The 11,246-nt window shown below is 50.2% G+C and overlaps 1 protein-coding gene across 1 annotated transcript; it reads right to left on the minus strand.

Annotated features, from left to right (window-relative positions):
• Window positions 1-268: 268 nt before the first annotated feature.
• LOC125946555 (uncharacterized) lies at window positions 269-7,015 on the minus strand. Its single transcript, XM_049670052.1, has 3 exons — window positions 6,898-7,015; window positions 6,101-6,235; window positions 269-757 (listed from the first exon to the last, which is right to left on the minus strand). Exons 2-3 carry the CDS (start codon window positions 6,221-6,223, stop codon window positions 476-478), a joined length of 405 nt encoding a protein of 134 aa, XP_049526009.1. The 5' UTR covers window positions 6,224-6,235; window positions 6,898-7,015; the 3' UTR covers window positions 269-475.
• Between the last annotated feature and the right edge of the window lie 4,231 nt (window positions 7,016-11,246).

The raw sequence follows: 11,246 nt of genomic DNA on the forward strand, positions 1-11,246 counted from the left end.
GAATTCAGTACTCTAAGAATTATACGAAAAAGGCATAAAACAATGGGCTTACAGAGTTCAATTAAGACCGATGAAGATTCTAGTGGATAAATTATTAAATGGAAAAGACAGTGCAAGCCAAAATAAACAATGAAACATTTGCCCACGAAAACTTGCCAGAAGCATGTGGCAATAATCGCAACAAAAACATGAACACTAGAAACAATACAGTTGGCAGATCACAGATGTACGTATAATACAAAGCTAATCGTGACCAAAACACTTCAAAGCTAGTGTAAATGTTTACAAAATTTTATGCCCCCAAATATATCTGGAAGCATGTTGCACATTTTAAAAAGTCAACAAGGCAACAGCGAAATATAAAGGTAAGACACTCTGGAAAACAAGTGAGAAACCTTTAAATAACCAAACAACTCAGCCTCGAAAAATACAAATGAGATACCTTAAAGAAAGAAAAACAAGCCAGCCTTGAAACCTAGAGCCAGCGCTTTGCCTTGGTGATAAAAAATCGTAAAAGAAGGCACAACTTCACAATGTTGCAGATGACATGCTGCTGCACAAGTCCCAAAAACTGTCCAAAAGCGTATGGGTATGACAGGTTTAAAATAAAATAAACAGTCAACAGGAGGATGACCGCCTTCTCAAGTGATGATGCAGGTTGTAACGCCACTATGTTTTCCTTGCAGGCAATTTTGAAGCTGCCATTCTCTTTCAAAATGCATGGGCCTGGTGGAGACCTGTTGCCAAGTTCTTGTGCCTTTAAAGAAAAGAGAAGCAGCAAATTTGAACAACACAATGGCTTTAAATTGTGGTGTTGATGATGATACCCTTTTATAAAACTAATAATTTATTTCACTATGATTTCTTGGTTTTCTTTCTTTCAAACCTGCAAAAGGTGCCAGTGTACACAAAAATTCTATGAGCATGCCGCATCGACGATTGCTTAGTGTGAATGGAATCGCTGCTTTATTTCTGGAAAAAGCATTACGCTTTTCTGGTTTAATGACCTCAGCATCAATCGGCTTTTCCAGCCTTGAGCGATTGTTAGTTACCAACCAAACAATATATTAATCTTTGCGCACCTCATACTTCATGTACTTTCCCACTGCAAATAAATGTCCTCTTTACTCCATTATGCGCTTTCCAGTGCTGTTATGATGCTTAACATAACTTACAGGTAAAACATGATTTAAAAGGTCTGATTTGAAATCCACCTTTCCATACTTTTTTTAGGTATTTTGTGTATGAAACTACAGCCCTGAAGTTTTTTTATCAGTCCCTTTCCATTCAAGAGATCAGAAAGTGCCGTCTTAGCGTAGTAAAAACTGCAGCATCAGCCTCCTTGGGTCGAATAAATTCTTCAAGTCCCATGAGACTTCCCCAGTCCAAAATCTCTTGCATTTTGCTTATATTGCCACATGCTATATCGTCGTCGCGGGTATGTGCCCGGCCATGGAAACGACGCTGAAGTAGCGCGCGGGTAGAAAAACAGAGACGACAACGACGTTGCGTTTGCTGCTCATATAAAGTACTTGTATACGTGCTGTACGCCTGCTTCCACGTCTCCTGCGAGGTCGTGACACTGGTGGAGGTGCTGGGTAGGATTGCCTCATGCTTAGCACCCCTTCGCGGAGCCATCCATCGAACGCGGAATCGCCTTCGCTCGTCGAAACTCCGGTTCACCGGTACAGCCGCCGCCTGCTAGGCCTGACGCCCGAGTTCAACCCCTTGCAGGATCCTGCCGGACCGCGTCTAAGTACTACCGCCATGGCCACTGCAACTCCATCGCAGGTGACGCTACAGCATCCTATGGTCCCAGAACGTTTCCATGGTGACGCCATTGAAGATGTCCAAGATTGGCTGGACCAGTTCGAACGTGTCGCCAGTCATAATGAATGGAGCTCCCGGCAAAAGCTGTCTTATGTCTATTTTGCTCTTCGAGACAGTGCGCGGACATCGTTTGTGAACCGGGAGAGGAGCCTGACCACATGGGATGCCTTCCGCACCCAGCTGCTAGACACATTCACTAGCAGCGACAGAAAAGACAATGCGCAGCGCCTTCTCGAATCTCGTGTTCAGAAGCCAAATGAGAGCGTTGCCATGTTTGCAGAAGATATGGCCCGCCTTTTCCACAGAGCAGATCCTGAGATGGCCGAAGAAAAGAAGTTGCGCTATCTCTTGCGGGGAGTGAAGGAGCAGCTGTTTGCCGGACTCGTGAGGAATCCACTGACGACAGTGGCCGAATTTACCAAGGAGGCTACCGCTATCGAACGGGCACTACAGCAGCGGTACCGCCAATACGATCGCGCGAACTCGCCAACAAATGCTTCACTGCTACCTGAGAGCGGCGGCACATCTCTGCGTGAAGTTATCCGAGAGATTGTGCGAGAGGAGATCCGGCAGCTCGGAATTGCTCCCATGGCACCAGCGGTGGCTTCTGTCGCTGATGTCGTCCGGGAGGAACTTCGACAGGCCTTTTCTTCGCCCGACTGGCAAGCGGAGCCGAGACGATGCACATACGCGGAAGCTCTTTGTCGTCCACCTCCCGCCACTTCGATGCTGCTGACACCGTCGACCACTCCAACGCAGCCACCGCCGCCATCCCCGACGCCCTATCTTCGACAGTCACAGCCGCCGCCAGCAATGCCGTATCGCCGACAGCCGATCGCTGCGCCGCGGTCTTACGGAGAATTCCCTGCCGGCTATCCGCTACGAAAAAGCGATTTGTGGCGCACCGCTGACCGCCGGCCGCTATGCTTTCATTGCGGTGAAGCAGGCCATGTTTATCGAGCTTGCCACTACCGCGCAGCTGGGTTTCCCAGATTTCCCACCAACTATAGTTACCCTCGGTTTGACGCTCCACGTACATGCGACGACAATCCTTCCAACTTTCGACCGGAAGGTTCAACGACGCCTCGATCGCGTTCCCCATCACCGGCTCGTTACACCCAACCAACCCGTCGCGATTTCCTGACGCCTCTAGGGGCAGGTCTCCTAGCCCGCGCCGGGGAAACTAGAGGCAGCGACCTCCGGGGGTGAGGTTGCAAACCGTCCAGCTTCCCAAGAACCCCCATCACCGACGATCGACGACTCTACGACTCCGACGATTCCAACCACACCACATGTAACAGACGCCGTCAGCGCCGATCTTGTCGTTAGCATTGACGGCCACCAAGTGGCCGCTCTCGTTGACACTGGTTCGCATTTTTCGATAATGAGTCTAAAGCTAGCCGACAGACTAAGAAAAGTGAAGACGCCCTGGACCGGGCCCAACATCAGAACTGCGGGGGCCAGTTGATGACGCCGATTGGAAAATGCACAGCCAGAATCATAATCGCCGGTTCAGCCTTCGTTGCCACCCTCGTCGTTCTCTTTGAGTGCTGTAAAGAACTTATTTTGGGAATGGATTTCTTGACGGAGTACGGTGCAGTTATTAATGTCCGCGACCGCATGATAACATTTGCTACGAGCTCCGAAGACGGCGACCCCGCGGATGACCAGCGACCGCGTTTACGTATCGCCGACGACGACGTCACGCTTCCGCCGCGAAGTTGTTCCCTCGTGCCTGTCATCTGCGATAACTTCCACACCGGGCTTGGCGTCGCTGAACACATCAACGCACTAGTACTGAGTCAGGGCGTTTCCGTCGCCAGGGCCGTAATTAATGTACTCGACGGACATGCTGACCTCCTGCTGACGAATTTTAGCATAAGACAGCTTTTGCCGGGAGCTCCATTCATTATGACTGGCGACACGCTCGAACTGGTCCAGCCAATCTTGGACATCTTCAATGGCGTCACCATGGAAACTTTCTGGGACCATAGGATGCTGTAGCGTCACCTGCGATGGAGTTGCAGTGGCCATGGCGGTAGTACTTAGACGCGGTCCGGCAGGATCCTGCAAGGGGTTGAACGCAGTGCTTCTTCAGCGGCAGGACGGCACCGAAAGAGTGCTTGCGTACGCCAGCAGGACCCTATCCAGAACGGAGACTAACTACTCCACTACAGAAAAAGAGTGCCTCGCGGTAGTCTGGGCCATCCTCAAATTTCGTCCATATCTATACGGTCGCTGTTTCACCGTCGTCAGTGATCACCATGCACTTTGCTGGCTGACTAATTTAAAAGATCCAGCTGGTCGGCTAGCACGCTGGAGCCTTCGGCTCCAGGAGTTCGACTTCACTGTTGTCTACAAATCGGGGAAGCGGCACGCCGACGCCGACTGCCTGTCTCGGTCGCCTGTTGAGACTGCATTGCACGACGATGACGACGCGGCTTTTCTAGGCATGGTAGACGCTGTCGCCGTTTCACGCCTGCAACGCGAGGACGCAGAACTGGTTCCTCTTATTGATTACTTAGAGGGAAAAACAAGCTGCGTGCCGAGGTTATTCGCCAGAGCGCTGCCTTCATTTTGCTTGCGTCACGACGTTCTCTACAAAAAGAACTTTTCACCCAGTGGCAGCAGCTACCTATTTGTCGTTCCCGCATCTCTTCGGAAGGAAGTCCTACACGCCTGTCACAACGAGCCGACCGCTGGTCACTTGGGCTACTCCCGCACATTATCCAGAATTAGGCTAAAGTATTACTGGCCAAGACTTGCGCCGGTCGTGAAACGTTATGTCCAGACATGCCTGGATTGCCAGCGCCGCAAAACCCCACCCGTCAAGCCTGCTGGACTGCTGCATTCTGTTCAGATACCACAAGCGCCGTTCGCACAAGTTGGCATGGACCTTTTAGGTCCATTTCCAGTGTCTTCTGCCGGCAATAGATGGATAATCGTCGTCACTGATTATCTTACCCGATACGCCGAAACAGGTGCTCTCCAGCGGGGAACAGCAGCCGAAGCAGCACGATTTTTCATCGAAGCCGTCGTCCTAAGGCATGGCGCCCCCGCAGTGGTCATTACCGACAGAGGTTCTGCTTTCACGGCCGCGCTTCTGGATACCGTGTTGCGATTAAGTGGTACAACTCACCGCAAGACAACACGCGTGACACATTTCAGCCTCGTCTATGGCCCGGAAGTAACAACACTGTTGGACGCGATGCTGCCACACGAGTGTGGTGATCACGATACTGGTGCCGAGGAGTTTACGCAACGCGCCGAGGAAGCAAGGCAGCTTGCACGCTTGCGCATCCAAGCGCAACAGAACTACGATGCCAGACACTACAATCTTCGACACAGACCCGTCACGTACAACGTCGGTGACCAGGTGTGGGTTTGGACTCCTATTCGTCGGCGGGGGCTATCTGAGAAGCTCCTGCGAAGATACTTCGGGCCGTACACAGTTCTACGCCGCATCAGTGACGTGAATTATGAAGTTGTGCCCGACAGTCCTTACAGCTCCAAACGCCGGCAGCATCTGCCCGAGGTTGTGCTCGTGCTTCGTATGAAGCCATATTTTGCATCATGACCTCACTTTTTCACCATCACTGCACTTTATTGGGCGCTTGGCGCATCGGGACGATGCTTCTTTCAAAGGAGGGGCAAATGCCACATGCTATATCGTCGCCGCGGGTATGTGCCCGGCCATGGAAACGACGCTGAAGTAGCGCGCGGGTAGAAAAACAGAGACGACAACGACGTTGCGTTTGCTGCTCATATAAAGTGCTTGTATACGAGCTGTACGCCTGCTTCCACGTCTCCTGCGAGGTCGTGACAATATTGGCCTCCACAGCCTCCACTGTGTCTCTAAACCTTATTTCTGCGTCAAAGGCAAGCTGAAACAAATGCACATTGACTGACACTTTATGGCCCAGTGAAAAAAAAAACAGGCCCTAGGATAGCTTCAAATACTTTAATTCTGCTGAATGATATGATGAGAGAAACTATCACCTTCACACAACTCAAGCAGCGGAGTGGATTCTATATTCATCTTGACTTAGATGAGATCTGTGAACATTCATTGTTATAGCAATGCTTTTCACCAGTGTTAAAGGTTATAAAGTGCGAGCCAGTCTGTGTGAATGACCACTCACTTTTTATCATTTATCAAATGCTACAGACAGAGCACAGCTGACTAAACATAAACCACAGCTTACAAATTAACACGCTCTTAACCTTACACAGCAGACCAACACGATTTGAAAAATATGAGTGATCTTACCACGTCAGGATTTAAAATGTATGACGGCAAATCATCTGGTGCATTGGACACGCGGGCCTCTGCAGTTGAGGCCAAAAGCATTTTCATTTGCCCAAGGTCCATGAAAAAGGGATCTGTGACCATGTCCTCAATTGACTAGGCAAAAAATCAAAGCAGATAAATAAAGAACTGTACACATCAGTAAAACATAGATTATAAAATAAGCTACGTTTTTGTGCTTCTGACAAACCACACATAGTAACATCCATGAAAAAATGCCTGCCGTTAACACCTAAAATGGCTAAATGCATTCCACCTGATCGCAGAAAACGTATGCACATAAATGAAAATTGATAGCATAGTTGAAGAGATGGCAAGCAGCTCATCAACAAAATAACTGCAAAATCCTCCTGTCAGGAAGCTAGAGCCTAAGGAAATGATGCCGGGGCACAACACAGGAAGTAAAGGCAGTGAGCCAATATAGCATTTTCACTCGAGAATCTCACATTGTTTTACGAAAGTGCAGCTTCCAAATTGAGTAGCAGCACAGGCATTACTTACATTCCTTGTCTGCCACAGCTGCGGTCGATAGGCATAAATGCTTGGACTGACAGCCAGCACAACCCTCAATACCTGTTAACATCTAGTAGTTCCACAACGTATCACACTTTGCCTGCCGAAAAATGGTTAACCAATGCAAGAAGTAGCAGGTGGTTCCTTACAAGCGTGATATCGTCAGTAGGCACTTTCACCATATAGGTAACTAACATGTTGTCAGGCAATGTTTGAACAAGGCCTTTGAAAAACGAAATTCTCACCTTCAGTTCAAGTAGTGCGTCAGGAGAAGGGATTGGGTTGCTGGAAGCGTGGTCACTTTCTGCAGGCTTTTCAGGTACTTTTTCATCCGAAGCAGCCGCGCTTTCCTCGTTGCACTCACAGATCGCATGAATGCTTTCTGAAATAGCATGAATCAACATTGAAATAAATGGCGGTATACACCTGACATCGTAGTGGCCTCTCCAGATTATGCGGGAATCGAGTGCTCAATATGGAATGGTTATAAATATTGACACGTATACATGTTTATCTTTCACCGGCCGGCTAACAAAGGTTAAACGTTATAGCTCGGCGCAGGACGCGCCTGTATCGGAAGTTTCTAGAACGTTATCGACGCTTCTTTCCGTTGCCTGTTTTCACCGACGCTTATGTTATCTGATTGTATGACCGACGCGAATTGTCTAGAACTTTCTGGAAGACACGCGGGCACCAGGGAATAATCTGGAACATTCGATGACTCATCTATAAAAGGCGTCGCGTTTCGCTGCTGATCAGATTTTCGACGATCGCCGACTGTGTTCGCCGCTATCGTTGTGATTTGAGTGTAACTTGCTTTTGTGGGCACAGGTTCGCCCAATAAACAACCAGTTTTGTCATACGCAGTTTTACGACTGTTTTCTTTACCGTCACTACTACGCGACATCTGGTGGAGGTGCTAGTTCGTTCATGCACCGAACGCCCCAGCAAAGCCGCGATCCAAGCCCGAAGCCAGAGGACAACGCCAACGTCGCCAAGGAGCAGCGAGCTAGCCGTAGGCAGCAAGGACTTCTGCCGAAGTACGGACTTCTTCCCGAAAAGACCACTGCAATCAAGGCCAAGTCAACGACCAGAATGGCAGCACCAGCGTCCCCCATCCTGCTGCAACAACCTCGGGAGCCACCGACCTTTCGTGGATCATCGGCTGAAGACCCTGAAACCTGGCTGGAGACATATGAGAGGACCGCGACGTTCAACAAATGGAGCGACGACGACAAACTGCGCCATGTTTATTTTTCGTTGGATGACGCTGCTCGGACCTGGTTTGAGAACAGAGAGACCACCCTGGTGACGTGGGACCTATTTCGTGAGAACTTCGTGAGGACCTTCACGACTGTCGTGCGAAAGGAAAGGGCCGAAGTTTTATTAGAAACCAGAGTGCAATTGCCGAACGAGAACATCGCGATCTTCACGGAGGAGATGACTCGCCTCTTCCGCCACGCCGACCCCGATATGTCTGAGGAAAAGAAAGTTCGGTTCTTGATGCGGGGCGTCAAAGAGCATCTATTCACCGGATTGATGCGCAACCCGCCCAAGACTCTGGCTGAATTTGTTTCGGAGGCCACAACGATCGAGAGGACGCTTGAAATGCGAGCCAGGCAATACAACCGCCGTGCGCTGACAAACTACGCCGAAGCTCTAGCACTAGGCGCCGACGACCTGCGCGAGACGATCAGAACGGTCGTACGGGAAGAGCTGCAGAAACTATTCCCAAGGTCGCAGCCTCAGGTGACTTCGATGGCTGACATAGTTAAAGAAGAGATTCAGCGGTCACTGGAAGTGCCAGAAGTTCCGGCATCGCCTCAACCACAGCCGCAAGCGATGACCAACGCCGCCGTCGCCCGTCGTCAAGGCCCCCCTCCGCGCTCGCGCCAGGGCCCCGTAACGCCGCAGTTCCGTCGTCCACCGCCGCCGCCGCCAGCACGCCCGCCCGTCGCCCAGCGCAGCTACCAGAAGAAGACGGACATTTGGCGCGCCCCCGACCACCGCCCGCTCTGCTATCACTGCGGGGAAGCCGGCCATGTCTACCGTCGATGCCCATACCGCGAGATGGGTCTACCAGGGTTTGCCGTCAACGCACCACGTCCACAGATTGGCGAGCGACCACGCGACATCGCTGACTACCTCGCCGGAGCCCAGTGGCAACCACGACGACCCTCACGCTCGCCGTCACCAGGACGTTACCTGTCGCCGCAGCGCCGACCATCTTTCTACGGCGTCCTTGAACAGGAACTTTTTTAATGTAAAATGACATCACTAAAATCCTACCTTAGCAGTTTATAAATGTCAACTGCTGTAAGATAGCTTCACAGATACAGCGTAAGTTTCTGCAATGTTATATGTCATATGTGTATGGGCCAAGGCCATCTCCGCCCAAAGAGCGCCAAATTTATATGCGGTGCAATGCACACTTCACTGCAGCGCACCAGTTATGTGGAACAAGACACAAGCAAAAAATATACAAGCGCACTGTCTAGAAATTTTACTGCAAACTATGTGGCACGATAACTTGATCACACAACACCGCCTCCCCCTGTTTACTGAGTTCCAGATAAGAACGATAAACATAAAGAAAACAGAACGAATGTTCCACATAAGATCCGCTATATGTCTCGTTCCACTTAATAACAGTTCGGATCCAGATAAAAAAAATCACAGCATATCCACGGGGTGAATGATGATGAGTGGGCGAAGCTCCGGAGGGAATCATCGGATCTCCCGCTTAAGGGGACGCTAGCACAAACGCGTTAGAAACGTGCAGTACTCTCTAGTAAGGGGGAGCGGCCACAGCGTCTTACGCAGCCATTTACACATGCCGGAACGTGCACCGCGTTTGCCGACACCATCACATGACTGCTGAGAGAGTATACCCCCGTATTCATAAACGCTCCTCGACTTGAGCTTGACTTGCCACCGCCTTGGGCAGTGCGTTCGAAACGCGTTGAAGGTAAGGCGGAGAGGCCACAGCGTCTTACACCAGCTTCTTTTACACGGGCCGTAACGCGCTAGCACAAACGCGTTAGAAACGCGCTAGAAACGCGGCCTTTCGTTAATGTTGGGTATTTATTGCCATCGTGGTGCGTGTATCTATGTGCGCTTCGTGGCGTAGTGGGCTAACGCCGCGCGCTCGGAAGCGAGGGGTCTCTGGTTCGATTCCGCGCTACGGAACAAAATTTCACTAACTTGGGAATTTTTTTTCTCATTTTTCTCAGACTGGTTACACACTACTACTACGACGACGGGGACGGAACGGGTGCCGCTATAAGGAGCTTCGCTCCTAAAATATGTGGATCACCTTTTTAACTGGAACTTATATGGAACCAGATTAAGAGTGTACTTTCCGCTATGTATCTATCATCTATCTATCTATCTATGTATCTATCTAATGTATCTATCGGTATATGTATGGTGCTAACAATTTTCCCGCGTTCCTGAGACACTCGGTAGTCCGGGGTCGAATGGTTAACGCGTCAGCCTGCTGTACTGAGGTAACACTGTTTGAAACGAACCACCGGACCAAGTCGGGTCAGTGAGTATGTGCCATTGTCATGGGTGATATGACATAGATCACTGTAGATGCGGGACTGGTTGGCACTGCTGTTGGAAGAAACACTTTGACGCCAACTTGGAGCACTGGTTACGTGCCACTCGGTCTGTGCTGGTCTTCAATGAACCTCTTTGATGCCAACTCGGGTCACTGGGTGCGTGCCAGTAATTGTGTGCCAGTCTTCGATGTACATCTTTGACGCTAACTTGTGTAATCAGGTACGTGCCACCGGAAATGTGCCACTACACAATGCCAAACGCTCTCCCTCAAATTGCTTAGATTCTTGCAGTGGCATCGTACCCTCGTCAGAAGGGTTCTCGAAAACAACAACCCGACGAATTAGCAGGCTGCACCACAAGTACACTGGGTAATGTGCCGCTCATCAGTGAACATCTCGCCAAATTGTATCACCGAGTATATGCCACTGAGTGTCCGGCAAACGAGAGAGGAATTCTCAGCATTCGCAAGCACCGGCGTGTCACGCTTCTTGTCTCGGAGGCAACACGCGGACTTCTCGGACAGTTCCACTAGATGGTTCAGTGCGTCCAGAAAGAAGCGCGAGAGACGGTTGCACTATGACGCGTTTCCCAGCGTTCGCACGCGTAGGCGTGCCTTGCATTTTGGAGTCCACGAGCAGCCTTCAAGTCGGCTCCGGCGCTAGGTGGCCCTGAGTGTTGCTAGGGAATGCTGCTGCAGTACACGCCCCATACACAACTCGTTTCGACGGTGGCAATTGTCGCTATATTGATTCAATGCTAACGCCTTACCGTCTACTGTCACCGTGAGACGTGTTCTGCTGCAATTTCATTGAGAACGGTTAATTTCCACGGCGCATAAAGTAATAGAATTGCACGGTTACGCATGACATTTTAAACACAGACAGCGGTTCCAGGGTTGCAAGGCAGCATTGATAGGTAGATGCCTAGATCACAGACTTTCCGCTCAATCCGGCAGTGACCGCCTGTGTGCCTGGATCTTGCTAGATTCTAATAGTTACATTGCTTGGATCTTATTGGTATCATTTAT

The sequence above is a fragment of the Dermacentor silvarum genome, chromosome 7 (genome assembly GCF_013339745.2).
Source record: "Dermacentor silvarum isolate Dsil-2018 chromosome 7, BIME_Dsil_1.4, whole genome shotgun sequence".
Taxonomy (NCBI): Eukaryota; Metazoa; Arthropoda; class Arachnida; order Ixodida; family Ixodidae; genus Dermacentor; species Dermacentor silvarum.

Coding starts and splice junctions, on each gene's coding strand:
- LOC125946555 (XM_049670052.1), bottom strand. CDS start 6,223: ATGGTCACAGATCCCTTTTTCATGGACCTTGGGCAAATGAAAATGCTT. Junction 758..6,100: donor ACATTTTAAATCCTGACGTG/GTAAGATCACTC, acceptor TTTTCTTTAAAG/GCACAAGAACTTGGCAACAG.